Source organism: Corythoichthys intestinalis, chromosome 15 (assembly GCF_030265065.1).
Source record: "Corythoichthys intestinalis isolate RoL2023-P3 chromosome 15, ASM3026506v1, whole genome shotgun sequence".
Classification (NCBI taxonomy): domain Eukaryota; kingdom Metazoa; phylum Chordata; class Actinopteri; order Syngnathiformes; family Syngnathidae; genus Corythoichthys; species Corythoichthys intestinalis.
The window spans coordinates 24,180,422-24,202,445 of record NC_080409.1 but is presented as its reverse complement, the minus strand read 5'-3'; the positions used below and the strand labels follow the sequence as shown (position 1 = coordinate 24,202,445).

The window sequence follows — 22,024 nt, the reverse complement described above, 5'->3', positions numbered from 1 at the left end:
CCGCATCTTCCAAAGAGGCTCTATGTTGGGTGGACAGACACTCTCAAATCTAAACCCCGGAAGAAACTGCCTCAGTTGAAATTTAGCTGACCATTTAAAAAATTGTAGCTTTCCCTGATTCACCCAGTATTCGCCCTGTTGTACAATGCTAGATGCTTGTCCAGGGGTGAAAGTGGGTCGGAACGGGCCGGAATGCCATTCCGGCAAAACCTTTGGCACCGGAACGGTGCTTTGATCCCGAAAATATGACTGCAACTGTAAAAACTCCATGCTCATAACAACCTGCCTGGCTGCCACACAGGCATTTCCATGAGGAAAACAATCTACTAACGTCAGATTTACACACACAAGTGTTAACATCAAGCATAATAAAGTGCTTGTGTAGCATCATCCGTTTCCACTGATATTTATTATTCATTTATTCCACGGACAGCACGGAGTTCTCCCAGCGTGTGTCTGATGTGTCGTGTTGATGTGTGCATGCACTCAGCTAACCACCCTCCCTGGCTGGGACTCCAGTTGCCGGTTCAATCGGCTGACATGCTGACATGTGATCAGCATGGATAGTTAGCTCTGATTGGTCCAAATGCACATATTTTCCAAATGGACAAAAAAACAAAAAGAACAAGCTAGTTGAATTAATGCGATAAAAAAAACGGCAATGCAACGGAAAATTGATCAGATCTTTAAGACATAGGAAAGAGTTGAAGAGACTTATTTTATTTTCTCTGATGGGGAGGTTCAGAACATCATGTTAACCTTATAACGCTTGACCCTAGAAATAATGAACAGAAAATTCCGATTTTTTTCAATTTGAAAGCTTTATGTGGTCCTTAAAGGTAATAAAAAATTGAAGTTTTAAAAATTAATATGTATATATATGTTCTTTAATTTTTATCATTAATGATACGTTAAGCATTTCATGCAGTTCTTGTGGTAATACAAATATAATTAAAGTGAGATGGAACACAAAAAGGTTTTAAACTTTTTTTTTTTTTTTTTTTTTTTTTTACTGCAATGAGGTACACAAATGCTTGTTTCCAATGTGATACATTTGGCAGTATAGTTTATGTGCACTCTGGACTTATTTTTATTCACTTACCTATGCTAGGCTACTTATTTCCTTATAATATAAAAAACGTCAATGTTTGTGTTATCTTCAAAATATATTCCATTTCACTGTGCATAATGTAAGTCATTTTGTTCATGTATGTTACTTTAAAATATGATTTGGAATGAAAATCAGTTTCTCATGTACCTGTATACCTTGTTACAGTAAGTGTAATGGAGTAGCCTAATGCATGTGTAAAACATTTTTTGTGTGTTTTTTTTGCATTTCTGCGGTTTTAGTAAATATGAACCCCCCCCAAAAAAACATATGGCTCCGTGGCGACCTTTTTGTCTGGGAGTTCCAGGAAGAAATTCTTGCCACTTTTACCCCTGTGCTTGTCAGTATCTAGCGGCCAACAGCTGAGGCTTCCCTAGCGGCGCTTGTCCAGCAGTCACCAACTGAGGCCTCCCTGGCGGTGCTCGATTATTTTTTTCCCCTCCGTTTATGCTACGTGCTATGTTGCAGATCTCAAAAACTCTTTCGCGAGGCAAGTCGTTTCGCCCCGCATTACATCAACTTCCCAAAAAAAACAAAACACATTGGAGAAAATGTGTTTTTATTAGGTTTTGTTATTTGTAGGCATAGCTGAATGCCTAGCTGCACGCTGTAGTAGAAATGGGTTGTATTATTATCTATGAGGAAGATACATTTGCAGTAAATAGCCACTGTAGGGGTCATGTAGGGACATAGTGGGGCAAGGCCTCTCTGTTTACGCCATGAATTCCCCATTTTAGCCAGCTTGTGACGTAACGTAATATCAGAGACTAAAAGAGAGTGGATTGATTGAAGAGACTAACTTATGCTATATTATTTATTGAATTATATGAATGTGCCAACTTAGAAACGGGCTTATATTTGGCTCAGTGGGCAATAATAGCATCACTTGTAAAGAAACCAAACTTCTTTAAAACTTTAAAAATTACATACATTTTCCCTCTAAAAATGCAACATACCACAAAAACCATGTTCAGCCAAATCTTAAAATAGATTTTTTTTTCCTTCTGGTGTGTCATTGTAAGTCTCTGTATTCCCTGATCTCACTAAACCACGACGTAATTGCAATGTGACCACAGAAGCAATGCATTTGGTTTGTTTAACATCTAAGTGTAGCATGGAAACATACCATCATTACTTTTACTACAGTACTTTTTGGATTTTGCAAATTTCTGAGGGTAAGATAGCAACCAAATGCGGTTGCAAAGGAAATGAGTTGCACACAGGGACCGTCTTTATGTCATAGTAAAATTATCTGACAAACACGGGGCGGGGTGGATCATTTCCTGGATTGCTTTTTGGGCGATCCTAGTGCATGTACTGTATTTGTATGTGCGCACACACATACACACACCCTCCCTGTGTGCCCTTCTCCGCCCCCTGCATGTGTATTTTTTCCCTTAAATAGTAGCTTTGTGTGAGGTTAGTCCTTTAATGGGGAAGTACTGTTGAGACGGTGAAACAAGAGTGTTAGTGCGCTGCAGACTGACTCTAGCCGTTTTGGAAATGTTTGAAAATAACAGCAGGCAAGCTAGATAAGACACTGAGAAAAAAAAAAAAAAAAGGACAAATGGACAAAGGCCCTCTCCACATCTCACTGTACAAATACGTTCACACATGTGTTGAACCACACCTCTTCCTTAATAAATTAACGGAAAACGTATTAGATAGGGCTGCGTAGTTCCCCATGATGCATAAAACATGTTACACCAATGTAATTATACCTGTTCGATACAATTTACTTCTGTACAATTACTTTGATTTAGTGCTGTTTGTTTGACCAACACTGAATTTTGAAAGAAATGGTGATATAACACTAAATAGATATCATATTTTCAAAACACTCTGTAGATAATTATTACAGTATTTTTTTTTTTTAAATGCGAATGAGCTGACATGTTTTAGGCAGCAACAGTCATCATTGTCCATAGTTAAAACATGCCAGTCTTGTGGTCTTTCTTCTTGTGGAGTCATACCCTGCAAACATTTTATTTTGTAATGTTGTTTGTTGTTGGCAATACAAGCTAGGATGTGGGAGGGAAAGACACAATAGAGTTTATTTAGAATATTATACCTAAATCAGAATTTATGATTACCTCTGCAAGAAGGTGAAACCTAGCAAATGTGGAGGTTACAGTATGTATTAGTTTCCATATGTCTTTTTGTCTGTATGTTTGTGTTGTATATAACTCCACAACAAATAAACTGATAATTGTCAAACTTGCGGGATATATTTGTAATAAGAAATGGAAGAGGTGATTACATTTTGGGGTAATGAGGTCAAAGGTCCGAAAATGAATTTCGCAATAACTTTAACGGATCAACCTACTTGACTCAAATTTGTAGGGTTGGTGATAGGAGGTCTGCTCGCTAAACATTGCCCCAGACAAGTTTGCTGGATCAGTAGGACACACAAATCCCTCCGACACATCACACATACAATATACAAAAAAAAAAAATCATTCCATGACAGGCTATATTAATGTGTTGGCGTATTGTTGCTGTCATTTTTTTTTTGGTAGCTAGTGGAACTAAAAACTAAATATGATTCTTTTTTTTTTCTCCCCTCCAGGACTCCTTAAATGCTGTGGTCCTAGATTTGGACTATCCTGCACTTCGCAAGAATAAAAACATTGAAACCTTTCTAAATAGATGTAAGTTTTTTTTTGTTTTTTAAATTAGCATGACTGGTGTTTTTATGAAAAGTATTGAGAAAACTAATGACCTTTTTCTTCAGATGAGAATGTCATAAAACAAGTTCGAGATCTGCAGATGAAGTCAGATGACTTTGACAGAGTTAAAGTGATTGGCCGAGGAGCTTTTGGTGAGGTTCAACTGGTGAGTAGGCCTGAAGTTAAAATAATGATGTCATTTGAAATTATAAATATAATTTGATATCAATAAAGCAGTTTATGCCTAACGGAATACTACCCAACGTATGTTGTAGTAGGAAATACAACTTTACATACACAGTATAAAAAAGACGTGCCTTTTATCCCCTCAATGAAAGTCGACTAAATTTTTCCTGTTTAAGGTCAATGAGGATTAACAAGATCTTATTTTATCATTTTATTTGTTTCATTAACAACATTGAGGTTACATAGAGTAGGGCTGGGCGATATGGCCTTAAACATGTATCACGATAAATTGAGCAGATTTATCTTGATAACGATAAATGACGATAAATTCGCCCAAGCGGACTGTTATATAATTTGAAAATCTGAATCAATGCATGAAATACAGATTAACTATTTCTTGTTGATTTATTTACCAGCATTCAATTTGATATACTGTATTTAACAATTGTACATGCAGTCTAAACATTAAGTTTATAAAAATGTATTGTAAGCAATAAGAATTCAAGTATGAAGGCAAGGCAAGGCAAGGCAAATTTATTTATATAGCACAATTCAATTATAACAGCGTGTATGACTTGAACAATGTACATTGTCAAAATCAATATGCCTGTGCAAACATGTAATTGTAACACAAATGACTTGCAGCTTGAACAGTACACTTCAAAAAGACAACTTATTGTTAATGGCTGCTGTGACATAATTATTAAATACAAGTGTTTACTTTATGGTTTAAGGTTTTTTTTCCCCCCAGTGCATTTTTTAATAAATGCACGCACAATAAAAATAGCTGGGGCCATTTCTCGGTCATTTTAAGTTTTGCCGTTGGATTGTACTTTATGCTGAATGCTTTACCATCACAAAAGCTATCAGAGGAATCACACACAGATACAAAATAACGCCACATAGTAATTGCTAGATGCAGTCCGTGCCCAATCCACTCATTAAGTTCAGCCGTTTCGACAAGGTTAGAGCCGCTATCCGACTCCATAACGTTCATTTGTAGCGTTAGCCGCTAGCTAGCGTTAGCCTGGCTACCAGTAGAAAGCACTGAAAGCACCATCTCCGGAAATCGTGAGAACAAAGGAGGACAGCGGGTGAAAGCCCGTCTGGATGCCACCAAGAGTCTACTAAATGTCGGTTGAAAGTTTGGTGAACCTCCCTTAAGCCACACTCCATCACGTTTTGCTTGTAGCGTTAGCTGCTAGCGTTAGCTTACCGGGCTTTTGTTTGATTGGCTTCCTGATGATCACGTGACTCCCTACGTAAGCACATTCACTGCTTTCTTAAAGGGGAATGAACATAGACGAACAACACAGAATCAAAGCGGGATGAAAGGACTATATTTTCTTGTTTTATTAATTTACCGAATTTACCGACATGGTCAAAATTACGTCGGTCATCGTTAAGAATTTCGGTGACGGTAAATTTTCGGTTTACCGCCCTGCTCTAACATAGAGGCACCTTAGTGGATGTATTTAAAGGCACATCTGAAACATAAATGGAAAAATCAAAACATATTGGCCCTCTTCCTGATGGTTTTCTTCAGTTCAGTGATTGTTCTGGTTTTGGTTCCAGCAAGCTCTTACACCGTCAAGCTTTCCTAAGACTGTCTGAAAGAAAACTTTGGACGCCGTATGATCAATTTCAAGACTGATTTTGAGTGGGCGTCTCACAGCCCTAACATTAGACACCTCAGACTTCTTCCTTTGGGGTTACCTGAAGGATCAAGTCTATACAGGAAGAGAAAAAAATATCACTGATCTGAAGAAACCCACCAGAGAAGGTCTGTTTAAAGTCTGAGGACACTATCCCAACTGTGAAACGCAAGTGTGGCAGCATTATCGTATCATAAAAATAATTATAGTAATATGAAATGACGTACAACAGGAAAACCTTAGTCTAATTTCATATCAGATCGAGAAAAAAAAAACATTTTAATATTATGTATGTAAGCACTAGAGGCGTGCGAAATTTCCGATTCTTAGATTATTCGTGATTCGGCCGTGGAAGATTCGAGAACGATTCACAAATATCCAAATTCCGATTATTGAATTATACCAGGTAAAGTGGAAGTAAAACACAGTCAGCGCAGTCTTTGGGACGCAATGAGGAACTGACCGAGAGTAAGTATCATGTTCAACTCATGCCGCTAAATAAAAAAACAATCATACCTGACTGCGACTGACAGCCGCGACAAACAACTCCCAGTTGCTAGTTGCTACAAACATACGGCTACAGTAGATACAGTATCATATATATGTAGAACTAGATGCAAAATAACAGACAACGTCGGTGTTAGAACATGTATTATTGAACAGAGATGCGAAATCTTATCTTGAATCTATCTTTAAATGATGAAATAGTTTTAAAACTTTGACAAAAGAAGACAGAAGGGAAATTATGGAATAACGGGAGCAATTTTATCAACTGTAACAGTTGATTCACAACATTAAATTAATTGAATGTAGTTTAAAGCTGCTGATACAGAATGGGGACTGGAGTTTTTTTATTTACTGTTATTTTTGTATATTTGTTTACTGTTATATGGTAACTTGATACTGAAATAGTAGTTTGGTTTAGCCTGAGAGGATTTTTGAACAATTTTGGAACTAATGTACAAAACAAAACAAAAAAAAGGAGGGGGGTGCATCAATAATCGTTTTATAATCGAATCGGAGCCTCTGAATCGTAATCGAATCGTTAGGTGCCCTAAGATTCCCAGCTCTAGTAAGCACCTGGTTCAACTCTCCATAATATTGTACATCTTCATTCAGGTCAGGCATAAAGCCTCCCAGAAAGTCTACGCCATGAAGCTTCTTAGCAAGTTTGAGATGATCAAACGCTCAGACTCCGCCTTCTTCTGGGAAGAAAGGGACATCATGGCCTTTGCCAACAGCCCATGGGTTGTGCAAGTATGAAATTTAAGCCTCTGTCAAGCCATCAAATGTATTTTCTTAGCCATTTTCTTTAAGGATACTGTGTATACCGGAAATAAAGGATCTTGACATGTTTGCTTGCTCAGTTGTGCTGCGCTTTCCAAGATGAGCACTACCTCTACATGGTGATGGAGTACATGCCAGGAGGTGACCTGGTCAACCTCACCAGTACCTATGATGTGCCAGAGAAATGGGCCAAGTTTTACACCGCTGAGGTGGTGATGGCCCTGGATGCTATTCACTCGATGGGCTTCATTCACCGTGATGTCAAACCAGACAACATGCTGCTGGACAGACACGGGCACCTGAAGCTTGCTGACTTTGGAACATGCATGAAGATGGACTCGGTGGGTCTTATTCAACCATGGTAGAGGTTGGATATGTTTTTCTAGAATACAGCGTCACTACCAAGTAGGGTTGGGCACCGTTTGAATTTGAACGGTTGCGATTCAAATTCCATGTTTCGATTCCAGTTCCAAACGATTCTCGATTCCGATTCTTTTAATAGGCAGGGTAAAAAAAAAATGCATAGTTTATATTAACTTCTTGTCGATTATTATTTAAATTATATGAGCGTTCAATTAACTATGAATTTCTGACAGGGCTATTTTTAACTCGTATATAAATATCAGTCTTTGAACTTGGATATGATGTTTTTTTCCACAGGAGTGCACTTTCACAAAGACTTTTATTTTTCAAAAGCTCATAGAGAAAACATTTACACATATTCTTCTTACCTTAGCTGGGAGCTCCGACGAATCATTGGTATAAATTCTTCTATTGATTATAATTTGATGTAAATATGGCAAAATGATAAAGTTTCCTTATTTGTAAAACCGATTCTGTTGTTTATACAGACACATGCAATGTTTATGTTGTGACAATACCAGTTAGGCCATCGAGTGGCGCTGTACAAGTGTGTACGTTTAATGCGTAAAAGAAGAGATGAGAGAGTCTGGCTAGGATGCTGTGTAATACGACTTATTCTGCTACTATTCCATCCATCATCTCCGGCTTAATCCGGGGTCGGATCGCGGGAGCAGCAGAAGGCAGCGTAATTTATGGTTTTACTTACCTGGTTCTGACTGGTTAGAGGACGGGGCAGCGTGTCAAATACGCAGCACTCAGCAATGCACTTGGCACTCAGTAGTTGTATTCCATGAAGCCGGAGGTGTTTAATCATATTGGTCGTCCAGCCACCTTTGCATGATACAGCTGTGTTGCCAATGTTGTACTGAGCTGACTGGTCATTTGTCTTTGTGAAGTTGAGCCAAACTTTTCAGCGCCGCTGCACCGTGTCCATGGTTGAAATCAAGTTGCAATGCACAAACATACGCTTCATGTGGCTTCTTCTCCGTGGTGTTCGGCAGCTATTTTTTTTCCTATGTGCGGTCAGAGCTCTGAAACGATGGAATCGAAATTTAAAAATTTGAACGATTCAGGCAGCATCGGAGTGTTGGTCCAGGATCCCATCGATGCTCGATGCCCAACCCTACTACCTTTGTTACATTTAATTTTGTATTAAGTGACTTAAATGGGAGCGCTTAGGTCCTGGTGCTTTTTAGTGCTCTTCGCTCAAACTCCCACCCGGAACAGAGCAAATGCAAGCTAGTATTTTTTTATGTTTACATAGTGTAACTGAGGCTTTGTGTAATGAGTTAACATGCTGTGTGATATCGTGCATTTTTTAAAATACGTTTCATTTCAGATCCAGAAGACTTTTTTTTTTTTTTTTTAACTCGCACTGGATTTTTTTCTTTTTTTTTTTCTGTTTTGTTTTGAGATAACACTGTTGTATTTGTTGGCAAGGATATTGTCCGGCAATAAGGGGAGCTTTAACACATGCATACTACATTTACAAATGTGTTCAATAATTAAATTTTGATTTGTGTCACAGACTGGTATGGTACATTGTGATACAGCAGTTGGAACCCCTGACTACATTTCTCCTGAAGTGCTGAAATCCCAGGGAGGCGATGGGTATTATGGGAGAGAATGTGACTGGTGGTCCGTCGGGGTTTTTATCTTTGAACTGCTTGTTGGTCAGTGGTTCTTTTCTCTTTAAGTGCCAAAGTCTTTTTAACAAGAAGCGAAATAATCTTATAAATCATTTTGCGCACTCTCAGGTGACACGCCCTTCTATGCAGACTCTCTTGTGGGAACTTACAGTAAGATCATGGATCATAAAAACTCCCTCAACTTTCCTGATGATGTAGAGATCTCCAAAGATGCAAAGAATATCATCTGGGCCTTCCTAACTGACAGGTATGGAAATAAATGTTTTCAGTGAGTATTTTAACTCCACCATTCCACAAATGTTTTGCTCTTTTGAGTGTCGCTGTCGTGGGTGTAAACTGCGTAAACTCTACAAAATTGCATTACTAATTGCTTAGGTGACATCGTATCAACTTCTCAACATGCAAGTGTTACTTTCATAATGGCATTGCGTCACATTGTGTAACTTGCCATAAATCTCTCTTGTTGGAAGCACACTTTTAAGACCCACTTCCACATCCAATCATACAAGTACAGGTGTAACGTTACACCAAAATGTAATTTCGCTTCACTTCGGTTTTTGAAGTGCTCTGTTCGATTTGTTTTTGGTACAAAAAAGCAGGGAAAAAATACTTACAATGCTTTTATTTTTAAAAATGTAATTAATAGAACTTGTGTAAATAAATAAATCTGACCCTTTTGAGTGATATTTCAAATACTGTAAATTACACTGAGCTCATAAAATTGAAACATAAATAAACAATTGTAACAATTAAAAATCTTCCATTTATGAATAAACAAGCAGAACTGTAAGCTTTGGATCCTTAGCAGCAACAACCTGAACATGACAGATTGAACTATCCAACACTAGTGAAGTAAAACGGTCTCTTACCTCAAGCTTCTCGCTTGCATTTGTCATGGCTGTAATTTACAGGACTTTACAGGCTGTAAAGTCTAAACTACTTAATCAGAGCCCTGAGTGTCTGACACTTAACATACCCGTGCGGAAACTCCCACAGGACGTTTACATGTAGCGCTTCGCTTGCGCTAATAATACATTTTCTTAGAATAAAATAAATAGACAAATTCAAACCGAACGTGCAATACTCAAACGATTAAATACATCCACGTGAACCGTTACTCCCTTCCAACTAGGCATGTGCCAGTATGACATTCTGACTGGATGATAACCTTAAGCAAAAATACTTTTCACGGTATCACAGTATTGCAATTACAGCTCTAAAATGTGTTAATTTGAGACATCTGGATTAAAAAAAAAAAATTCCCATTCAACAGAGGATTTTTATTTTTCAAAACATATTAGTAAATTGGAACAAAAGTATAATTTTAAAACAAACAAACAAATAATAACAAATATTCAAATAAAATTACGATAAAATGAATGCAGTTCTTAAGGTTAACGTAAACCCACAGCCACAGCTTAACATTATTTTTATCAGAACAAAAATAATTGAATTAATTTCCATAAAAAGCACGTGTGTATGACTCATATCATGTTTACATTATACAGACTCTCTCTTTCTAAACACAGACAGTTGCCAGAGAGAAATAAACACATGCTTTACCACCGCTAGACACACGAAACACGCTGGAGTTAACTCTCATAGCTGGTGGGAAACGTTCATGTGTTTAGTAACCTTTAATTTTGTATAAATGTGAAATCATGTTGGAGGTATTGCCTCCTCATCAGCCACCATCCGCAAACATGTTTTACATGTCGGTTGGTCCTCATCCTCGAAGCCGCGGCCGTCTGTAACTTTTCTGTAGCCGAAGTATTCCCATACCAGCGATTTCGTTTTCTTTGATGAGGGAAAAAGTTCAGGAGTTTCACCTCCTCCAGGCATCGTGTAGCACTCCTGACTCGCTGACACTGATCAACAACCAGTGGGGGAAGGTTGAGCCTTGCAGCTGCAAACGAGGGGTTTCTCCCTGCATTTATGGAACATAAAAATAGCTAACACCTTAGGGACGGTATGACAGAAAATTTTGCCGGTTTTGAAACTGTGACGTTTTCATACGACAGTATGCCCTGAAACCGGTTTTCGGCACATGCCTACTTCCAACATACCCAGTGTATTGTATAAACAAAAAGTAATAGCCATATGCCAACTTTGAATTGAACTCTTAATTCTGACATTAAATAATGCCGCAATGACCCTAAATTACTTGGGTTTTACTTTGCATTTTGCTGAGACAATATACGACAAGGAATGAGGCTAATCTTGGTTTGTTCTCACACCCGTTTTTTTTTCCTGTAAACTTACTTTTCATAGGGAGGTGCGATTAGGACAGAATGGTGTAGAGGAGATCAAGCGACACCCTTTCTTCAAGAACGACCAGTGGACCTTTGACACCATCAGAGAGAGTTAATATCACGACAGATAATTACATGACCCGAAACGCCCAAGTTTATTTTTCTTGGTCTTCTTTTTAGCTGTTGCACCTGTGGTCCCAGAGCTGAGCAGTGACATTGACACCAGTAACTTTGACGAGATTGAAGAAGATAAAGGTGACGTAGAGACGTTCCCCACACCGAAGGCTTTTGTTGGAAATCAACTCCCCTTTGTAGGCTTCACCTACTTCAAAGAAGACCAGTAAGTCATGAGGTGAAGTTTTTGGGTGTTGGTGTAAACATAGATTTCAGATTGACATTTATTTTTTTTGCTTCATTATTTAGGCTACTTAATGCTTCCAACAACTCCTCGTGTATTAATGATAATTCAAAGGGAGAGGTAAGTCAATTTGCGCTACACTGATGTTATTCTTACTAACACAACTCAAAGCATGTCTTTATGATTTATGTCCTGAGCTGCTGCCGCCATAAAAATATTTCAACCATAACCCACTGAGCCTTAACCTAATTCATGGAATTGCACTTGATTTGAGTTAAAACAGCACTAAGCACTCCTAATCCACTACTACTTCTAAGGAATATGAAGGGTCAGGTGGTTCAACAATCTGTTTGTCTTGATTTAGCTGAGATTAAGTGCCATTGACTATCTTTCCGCTGTGACTTTAAACGTGTTTGTCTGGGAGTGGTTCATTCGCTGCCAACCTCCAATTTCAAATGAATTGGACGTCTATCACCCTCAACGGGAGCCGATAAGTTAAAAGGCTCACGTCAATGTTCATGAATGCACTACTAATAAAAATATGCGCAAGTTTGTCTAGCACACTAACAGGCTGAAGGTTGTGCGCGACTGTCCTCGACGAACCGCGCTGTACAACACAGACCAACATGCATTTCGGCTCTACGAATATAATTAACGCTGAAAGTTCATGATCTCTGATAATAACTTCGTCAGTTACTCTTTCAGTTGTGTCATTACTTGCTAGTTATGTTATTTGGTTTGTTGCTTTTTGATAATTTTAGTTTAGTTTCAAAACGATTTTATTGAATGACATTTAATTTGATGATCTGCTGACTGACTGATGTACCGTATTGGCCCGAATATAAGATGGTGTTTTTTGCATTGAAAAAGACTGAAAGAGTGGGAGTCGTCTTATATTTGGGGTCAAGACATTATTCCCATTCACGACACGCTAGATGGCGTCAGATATCATTGAAGCGAATGCTGAACCTGAGGAGTAATGTTCTGTCATGACAGATCTCAGCTACTCTCAAGTTTAACCAGTTTGCCTTATTTTATTGCAATCTTTTTCCTTATTCAGATTTGTTTCAAGACTACAGTTACAGTTAGACCTCACTTTGATGGTTAATGCAGTTATTGCAATTTTGTTGTTTTATCACAATCGATTGGTTTATTTACATTTCAAAAACCAGAAGCCATTCATTTGCGAATGTGATTGCACTTTAGTTTACATATTTAAATGTTCAGATATTAAGATTTGAATGAGGCAAAATTACATGCTTTTTCTCTCAAATATAGTGTTATAATCATTTGTTTTTGATATACTGTAATTATTTTCTGTATAAAAATTAATTTGGTGTTCAAAAAGTCTTTTTTTCAAACTTGAGTCTTGAAAAAGAGGGGTTCATCTTATAATCAGGGCCGTCTTATATTGGGGCCAGTACGGTATTTGGATCTCATACCACAGACCAACTACTGATTCAAATTGATTTATCATTAAATCTGCCTTTTTTGAAGACATTTAGAGGTCAGTTTTAGAATAGCTGATGTGCTAAACTGTGATCCGTAAGTTCACAAGGGCTGCAGGCTTGTACTTTTACTTTCTGTCCAACATTTCACGATATTGGCGACACTATAGGATCATCATGACGATATGGAAATTTATTTCGCATTGACGATATACAGTATATTGTCATATCGTACTTAAGTAACTGTAAGGATTTTCTGTTTTTTTTCCTTCTCAGTCTCTAGCACTGCAAAAGAAGCTTCATAACTTGGAAGTTCAACTAAATAATGAGAAGCAAGCCAAAGATGATCTCGAGCACAAATTCAGGTACATAAACTGTAGTTTACAAAAATCTGAATAATCGATTAGTATAATTTCTTACAACAATCTATATATCTCCTCAGAGCTGCCACTAGTCGTCTGGACAAAGTCGCCAAAGAACTTGAAGACGAGGTAGAACAACAGCAGAATTTGAGGAACCTGCTGCTTGTCTGATATTACTTGGATATTTTTTTTTATTAACCAGCATCAGAGTTTTGTCCACATTACACAATAAGTCGAATCTGTTCCCAGTGAGGGTTGGACTGCGCCAAGGTTGCCCTTTGTCACCGATTCTGTTCATAACTTTTATGGACAGAATTACGAGGCGCAGCCGAAGCGTTGAGGGGGTCCGGTTTGGTGGCCTCAGCATTACATCTCTGCTTTTTGCAAACGATTTGGTGCTGTTGGCTTCATCAAGCTGTGACCTCCTGGAGCGGTTCGCAGCCGAGTGTGAAGCAGTTGGGAAGAAGATAAGCACCTCCAAATCAGAGACCATGGTCCTCAGTCCTAAGATCCTGCCCCAAGTAGAGGACTTCAAGTATCTTGGGGTCTTGTTCACGAGTGAGGGTAGGAGAGAGCGAAGATCGATAGGCAGATCGGTGCTGCGTCCAGTGTTGCGGACTCTCCGTATTGGTGAAGAAGGAGCTGAGCCAAAAGGCGAAGCTCTCGATTTACCAGTCGATCTACGTTCCTACCATCACCTATGGCCACGAGCTGTGGGTTGTGACTGAAAGAACAAGATCCCGGATACAAGCGTCCGAAATGAGTTTCCTCCGTAGGGTATCCGGGCTCTCCCTTAGAGATAGGGTGAGAAGCTCAGTCATCCGGGAGGGTGTCCGTGTTGAGCCGCTATTCCTCTGCGTTGAGAGGAGCCAGTTGAGGTAGCTCAGGCATCTGGTTTGGATGCCTCCTGGACGCCTCCCTGGAGAGGTGTTCAGGCATGTCCCACCGGCGGGAGGACACGCTGGAGAAACTGTGTCTCTCGGTTGGCCTGGGAACACCTTGGGATCCCGCCGGAGGAGCTGGTTGAAGTGGCCGGGGAGAGGGAAGTCTGGGCTTCCCTGCTTAAGCTGCTGTCCCCGTGACCCGACCCCGGATTAGGCAGTAGATGATTGATGGATGGAGGGAGGATTTTTTTTTATTGCAATTACTGAATATTGCTGGTATTTAAAATCCAGTTCTCACATATGGATGATTACATTTTATACTCTTAATAATTTTCCTGGCTTTTTTTTTTTTCCCGAAGTTTTGTATCAGTGGAATATTAGTGCTTATGGAATGGCAACAACAACATAAAATACCTGTGAGGTGTTAAAGACCCAATTTTATTCTCATTTGTCATTAAAATAGTGAAAAAATCACATGACTGTGACACCAACATGTGGGGTAATATACTAAATGACCCTTTTAGGTGACCAGCAGGAAAAATTTGGAGTCAAACCTGAGGCAGCTGGAAAGAGAGAAGGCGCTTCTGCAACACAAGAGTCTAGAGAGCCACCGAAAAGCTGAGAGTGAAGCTGACAGGAAACGCTGTCTGGAAAATGAAGGTGATAACAGAGAATAAAAATATGACTTAATTCCATTAGTTTTAACATAGTTTTTAAAGGTAGCCATTTAATTAATTTGTTGAATCCTTTATAATAATTAAGAATTAATACAGTTATGTTATTGTTTGAAAAAATAGTCTATTTTTTTTTTTTTATTTGTAAGCTTTAAAGACAGCCACTTATTATTATTGGGTATTTAAGTTTTAATGGGCTATACCTTTGTCACCTTATTTTGCAGTAAATAACCTCCGGGATCAGCTGGATGACTTGAAAAGAAGAAATCAAAATTCACACATTTCCAATGAGAAGAACATCCATTTACAGAAACAGGTTAGTCAGGGGTTTTACTTGGACCCAAATATGAATAGTTCTCAATATTTTTTTTGTCGTCAGTTCAATTTGAAGAAATGAATGGCGAACAAAACATGGCAGCAGAAATGTTTGCTGGAACTTGATTTATTCATTTGCTTGGCTCCTTCAAAAAAAGTTTTGTTGTGAACCTAAAAAGAGTTGTGTAAATCTCACAATTATTGTCTTTCAGTTGGAAGAAGCCAACAAATTGCTCCGGGCTGAATCTGAGTCCGCTACAAGGCTCCGTAAAACTCAGACAGACAACAGCAAACAGATGCAGCAGCTGGAGGTGAACATGCGAGAGCTTCAGGACAAATGCTGTCTGCTGGAACGCAGCAAGTTAAGCCTCGAGAAGGAATGCATCACCTTGCAGGCTGCCCTGGAGACAGAACGCAGGGAGCACAGCCAGGGCTCAGAGACCATCAGTGACTTAATGGGTGCGTAGGACTAATGGTTTACTCAGCATAGGAGTTTGACCATCGATTTATATTAGCGGTATCACTTAATGCAGATAAGTTAAGCGGCTCCTATCAGGACAAAATGACCAAAGGTGAATTTGAGGTAATAAAGGTAAAGGCTTCTCTTTTCCCACAGTTGATAACTGGGCATGGTGAAATGAGGAAATTGACCTACAGGTTCGACATATTGCATTTTTAAGATTATTTAAATTAAGAAACAACATACATGCATTTAGCTTTTGTTTGAAAAAGCCTAGCAATAAAAACAACAATATTATATAGTTATATTATTATAGTTTGGTTTCAGACCATCATGTCATCACCTCGTACATCTGCATAGCTGGCAAACCTCTTCTGGTTTGTTCATTGATTTTCTGCATATGCTCCATTGAAGGAGTCCAAATGATATAAAGGGCACCTATCAATATGATGCCACAGTGCTAAACAGCCAACACTTAGGTTGAAAATCACCAAAATATTTGATAATACATTTACATAAGAAAGGTGACTAATGTATAGTTATATTTAGCTTTTACATAACTAATACAAGCTGACTATCAAACAATCATTAATCATTGTGTGAACTTCGTCGTGGGAATCCTTTTTAGTTGGAGAATTTCTTTATTTGACCAGACCGAGACAGCAGCAGTACTATTTCAATACATTATGTATGTCATTTCAGCCATACAGAGTGTTCAAATTCGGGGTGTGACATTATATCAATGTGGCGATATGTCACAACACTTTGTATCCCAATAGGTTACCGATATACTCCCGCCAAGAATCGACATATCGTTTTAAAAAGATGTTAATGTTTAATGAAGGAACCGACAGTTTGCTACTACTAGACCAAAATTTTCCCCAAGAATTGTGTCTATGTTAACCCATTAGCTACCTTTGGTGGCACCAGACGATCAATTCATTTTGACTGGGAGGTGGGCGCATGAAGCTACCTTTATACTTTGTTTGAAGAAATAGTGAAAACATGTTTATGTGGAGTACTTACTCGCCATAACCATCTTGTAGGGCGTATCTCTGGCCTTGAGGAGGAAGTACAGCAACAGAAACGAGCATTCTCCAAAATGGAGACTGAGAAGAGGCATCTTCAGGAGAAGCTCACGGATTTGGAAAAGGTAAACTTCAGCTTATCACTAAATTCATGATTTTTTAAAACCAAATATCTCAACTTTTCATACTTTTTATTTTCTTTTTATACTTTTTTGTTTATTTCTTTATTTCCTGATTGTTGGGTTCCCATTTGGTGCATGAGTGACAGTTGTAGCTCACACTATATGTTACAAGATGTTTGCATGTGTACACAGGAAAAGAGCAACAAAGAGATCGATTTGACCTATAAGCTCAAGGTGCTACAGCAGGGACTAGAGCAGGAGGAGAGCTCCCATAAAGCCACCAAGGCTTTGCTGGCAGACAAGAACAAGATAAAAGTAACCATTGAGGGTGCAAAATCAGAGTCTATGAAGGGTAAGCAAAATTCTTCTTTGTCCTGATGCTTCGCTCATCCAGGCTACTAAGTATTTTGATGTATCCTTTACTGTATATAATCCAGAGATGGAGCAGAAGCTTGCAGAGGAACGAGTAGCCAAATTGCGGCTTGAGAACAGAATACTTGAACAGGAGAAGCATAGCAGCATGATGGACTGTGACTATAAACAAGCTCTCCAGAAGCTGGATGAGTTGCGCAGACACAAAGACCACCTCACAGAGGAGGTGAATCACTGTTATCAGATGTGCTACACAAAAACATTGCAACAAAAATAAAGTGCATTGAGATCTGTGGTCTGAAGGAAGCTTTAATGGCCACAAGTATGTATCCTTTATTTAGTTTGTCTTGTTCCTGCCTGCAGGTCAAGAATCTGACACTAAAAATTGAGCAGGAGACCCAGAAACGCAACCTTACCCAGAATGATCTGAAGGCCCAGAACCAGCAACTAAACTCTTTACGAACGTCAGAAAAACAGCTGAAGCAGGAAACAAATCACTTACTTGACATTAAACGCAGCCTGGAAAAACAGAACCTTGAGCTGCGCAGGTCAGTTCAGTTTGTGTTATTTTGATGCACGTTTTGTATTTGGACATGCAGAAAGAGTGGATTGCAATAAATATGTCCTTGTTTTGTTAACAGAGAAAGACAAGACACGGATGGGCAATTGAAGGAACTGCAAGACCAGTTAGAAGCAGAACAATATTTTTCTGTGAGTCTATAACTCCTAAAAAGTTTCATTGTTGAAAATGTGTCAATTGTATAATTTTGCAATGTCATACCTGAGTTTCCATTTGAGCCAATGCAGAGTCCTAATCCGATAATTTGGAAATTTATTGAGGAAAAAAAAAACACATTCAATGTACTCCCAGTGTAAACGAAGCTGTCCCAACATTATAGCCATATAAAAGGGTCATTTTAACTGCAGCAGTGGTTTCAGAAAAGGAAAATATTATTATTAAAAAAAAAATCCTAAATCTCTTTTTTTGGCAAATACTTTGTTGAGCATAGCAATTACATTTAAATATTTTGTTTTACATAAATGAATTTAAAAATAAAGTTTGTAATCCAAAGTGATAAACTGAGCTATTTTGGTTGTAATTTTCTTGACTTTACTGCCACTCAACATTTTCTCTTTATTTTACAAGGTTTATTCAGTAGTGTAAATATATATACAAATATACTGTATACCATATTTTTGCCAATATCCCAACACCTGTGGAATATTTTGTTGCTTGTAGCCCTTAGCTCATTCAGTGCCATTGACAGTTATATACATGAAATCCATTTCAATTTGGAAGGCTGGCATTGAGTTATCATGCTTAGCCGCCGTTGACGGAGATAGACATCCAATCCAATTTGACAATGGGGCTGCCACCCCTCCGAGTCAAAACGGATTGGATGTCTATCGCAGTTGATGGCAGCCAATGAGTTAATATTAAAGAATATAAACCAGGGTTTCCCCTACACAGATTTTGGCGCACCAAAATAAAAGCCGCCACACCTTGCAAATTAGATGTTTTTTTAATGATACATTCCATTCATCCATCCATCCATACATTTTCTCCCGCTAAACCGATTCTAAAACACAAGATGCTTTCAATATTGTTGAAAACAGAAGCGGCTCCGTGCTACGTGAAGTACGTAGCTCCTTATTCAGTTACAGTAGCTATACGTAATAATACGATTTTTATTCTCATAGTATTAATTCTACATTCATTCTCATAGTAATAGTTTGACTGATTTTTTTTATCCAAAGAATGATTTATGCTAACGCTTCATCGTGGCTCCTACCAAAGGTACATGTTTGTAAAGTGCGTAGCGGTTTACTGCTACTTTACCACTACATAATAATACTTTTTTTCCCCTCGTAGCAAATTTAATCTTGGTCATTTTATTTATTTTTTATTTGGCCCCAATACTCCATTGTAAATGTAGACCGTCACGTTTCGAAATATTTCATTAGCCTGGCTAATGAATTATTTCAAATAGATCGTTGTTATGGTTCTCCTTGGGAAAAAAAAGAGAACGTTGTTAAAAAAAATCTTATTAGCCATATGAATTTGCTGCGGCACAACATGTGGGGGCTGTCAGACTTCGATGTAGAAAAATTCCAATTCTTTTTTTGCCCAAGTCCAACCATCTGAAAATGATGTGATAAGCTAATAAGTTAATACTTAAAAATAAATCAATACATTTTATTAACCTGATCATTTTCACCCCAATCGGGGACATCCCTATTTCTTGTTAAAGCAAAGCATTATTATTATGATTATTGCATGTTATTATGTTTTTTTTTTTTTTAAACCTGTGTTTTGTATATTCCAGACATTGTATAAGACACAGGTTCGTGAACTGAAAGATGAATGTGAGGAGAAGAACAAACTTTTCAAAGAAGTGCAGCAGTCTCTTCAGGAACTACAAGAGGAAAGGTGTTTTACTTTTCAAAAACATTTTTTGTCTTACTTGCAATGCTGATAAACAAATCATAGGGTTTCCACTGGGTCTTGAAAATGATTAAATCTCAAAGTTACAAATCTTGATAAAACGGTCTTAAAAAGTCATTGAATTTTGTCCAATGGGTCTTAAATTCCTTAGATTTTAAATGCTGTGACACGGAGAATGGGAATCTGAGGGTCTTTATTGGCTGAACAGTTTTAAAGTGCCACATGTGAGTTTGGTGTACTCCCATTGTGGTTGTTTATATTTTGTTGCTTATTCAGAGAAGGCAGCTTGACGAAAAAGGTTTTGGGTTGAATGGAAGAACAGATGGACCAAAAAGCATTCAATTATGATCAAAGCGGTCTTAAGAAGGTCATTAAAGGTTTAAATTTAACTTTTTGAAACATGTAGGAACTCTAAATCAACAAATGACGACAATATGGCATCCTTGACATTTTCTCCAGTCAGACATTTTTTACTCTTTTGATATTCTGTTGATAATAGTACCCTCTAGTGGTGCAGTGTGATTTGGGTTAGAGTGATCCCTTGCTACTTCACGCTTCAAGCTTTGCGTCCTCAGTCTATTCCTGATTGATTTTTTTTCCAATTAAAAAAAAAAAAATACAGATGCCATACCGATCGCGTAGTCACTCTCCGTCCCTGCTCGTTGTTGGTAGCACTGCACTGGAGTTGCTTATTAAAGTTAACGATGATTGACAGACGTTTAAAGATTGATGTTGCCAGAGAAGCCAACTTCAAAGTGCCGCGTGCGTCAATCATCGTTTAACTTGTTAAACAGTTGCTGTGGCAACTCATTGTGTGTAAGTGAGTAGCTTGAGCAGATATGAGTGGACTCACTCAATGAAGCATTTAATAAAGCCAAGCATTTTTCTGCTTAATTCTTGTTTAAAAATAATTTGGTGGGACAGTAACATGTTCCAAACTTAACATAATTATTCCATTTGAAGTGGTTAAAAACCATTCATTAAAAAGTATATACTCTATACATATTTTTTTTCCTTTTTTTTTTAAGTATACTTTGGGAAGAAAAGTGAAAAACATGTCTTGGATGTATCTCTTTCCAATGCTGAATCTGAACAAATACCTTGAACACACACACACAAAAAAATATATATATTTTTTTTTACTGGCGCTACTTTGCGGTTTTTCACTTATCATGGCGGGTTCTCGTCCCCATTAACCACGAAAAACGAGGGATGACTGACTGTATACCTCTTTAATAGTACAGTATTATACTTGAGAAATGAAAAGATTGTAGCTGGATGAATAGATTTCCAAAATGATTGATAGACTACATGACTGTTTGCATTTATTACTGTGAAATCCATGCAATACTTTCCTTGACTATAAGGTTACAAAAAAATTTAATCCACTCATTCTTGTTAGATGTTCAAAGCGCTGTTAAATCAAATTCTACTAACAGACTAGATGAAGTATTTCTATTGTAGGTCTGGATGGCTGATGCTCATTTTTTGTGACTCCTTTAGAGATTCTTTGGCTGCTCAGCTGGAAATCACGCTTACCAAAGCTGACTCAGAGCAGCTTGCTCGCTCTATTGCTGAGGAGCAATACTCTGACCTGGAAAAGGAAAAAATAATGAAGGAGCTTGAGCTGAAGGAGATGATGGCTCGCCATCGTCAGGAATTGTCAGAGAAGGACATCACAATCAATTCGGTACATTTTGAAATACCCATATTTGAGGCTTTTAAGGTGTAGTTATAGAAGGCTACCAATTTCCTTAATGTTGCAGTTGGAAGAAGCCAATAGGACCCTCACCAGTGATGTCGCCAACTTAGCCAATGAGAAGGAGGAGCTCAATAACAAAATGAAGGAGGCTGTTGAAGGTATTGAACATTTTATTTAGCAAACCACACATCTTGAAACTAGGTATCATATTTGCCGCTTTGTTTTGTAAATACAGTAACAGAGAAGTCGAATGATTGGGAGCAGCAGATTAGTCAGATGAAGACCACATTTGAGAAGCAACTGCAATCTGAGAGAACACTGAAAACTCAGGTTTGTTATGTAGCTACAGTATGTCCAGCAATGGCGATGCAAACTGTGTTTCTTTCAACATTGCAAACATTGGTTTTATTTTTTTTTTTTTAAAACAAAATATCCAACTACAGGCTGTCAATAAGCTGGCAGAGATCCTGAACAGGAAGGAGATGCGTGCTGGAAGTAGTCGCCGTGGCAACGACACAGACATGCGGCGTAAGGAGAAGGAGAACAGAAAGCTGCAGCTGGAGCTGAGATCGGAGAAGGAAAAGCTCAACAGTACAATAATCAAATATCAGAAAGAGATCAATGAAATGCAGGCAGTGAGTATGGTTGTTAGGTTAACTGATTGGTTTATCATATGTTAAGATG

At 38.2% G+C, this 22,024-nt stretch overlaps 1 protein-coding gene across 2 annotated transcripts in view; it reads left to right on the top strand.

The window, feature by feature from the left end:
• The window catches only part of rock2a (rho-associated, coiled-coil containing protein kinase 2a), a 59,174-nt gene that overhangs the window by 21,970 nt on the left and 15,180 nt on the right, over positions 1–22,024 (top strand). For both annotated transcript variants that reach the window (XM_057859147.1, XM_057859146.1), the window contains exons 2-25: positions 3,678–3,759; positions 3,843–3,943; positions 6,738–6,875; positions 6,986–7,246; positions 8,797–8,941; positions 9,026–9,164; positions 11,189–11,280; positions 11,350–11,509; positions 11,593–11,647; positions 13,252–13,340; positions 13,418–13,466; positions 14,746–14,881; positions 15,120–15,211; positions 15,423–15,669; positions 16,717–16,823; positions 17,013–17,172; positions 17,258–17,418; positions 17,556–17,740; positions 17,834–17,903; positions 19,520–19,623; positions 21,142–21,328; positions 21,405–21,498; positions 21,576–21,670; positions 21,784–21,975. In XM_057859147.1, coding sequence (XP_057715130.1) covers positions 3,678–3,759; positions 3,843–3,943; positions 6,738–6,875; positions 6,986–7,246; positions 8,797–8,941; positions 9,026–9,164; positions 11,189–11,280; positions 11,350–11,509; positions 11,593–11,647; positions 13,252–13,340; positions 13,418–13,466; positions 14,746–14,881; positions 15,120–15,211; positions 15,423–15,669; positions 16,717–16,823; positions 17,013–17,172; positions 17,258–17,418; positions 17,556–17,740; positions 17,834–17,903; positions 19,520–19,623; positions 21,142–21,328; positions 21,405–21,498; positions 21,576–21,670; positions 21,784–21,975 — 3,141 coding nt within the window. The remainder of the gene's footprint in view (positions 1–3,677; positions 3,760–3,842; positions 3,944–6,737; positions 6,876–6,985; positions 7,247–8,796; positions 8,942–9,025; positions 9,165–11,188; positions 11,281–11,349; positions 11,510–11,592; positions 11,648–13,251; positions 13,341–13,417; positions 13,467–14,745; positions 14,882–15,119; positions 15,212–15,422; positions 15,670–16,716; positions 16,824–17,012; positions 17,173–17,257; positions 17,419–17,555; positions 17,741–17,833; positions 17,904–19,519; positions 19,624–21,141; positions 21,329–21,404; positions 21,499–21,575; positions 21,671–21,783; positions 21,976–22,024) is intronic.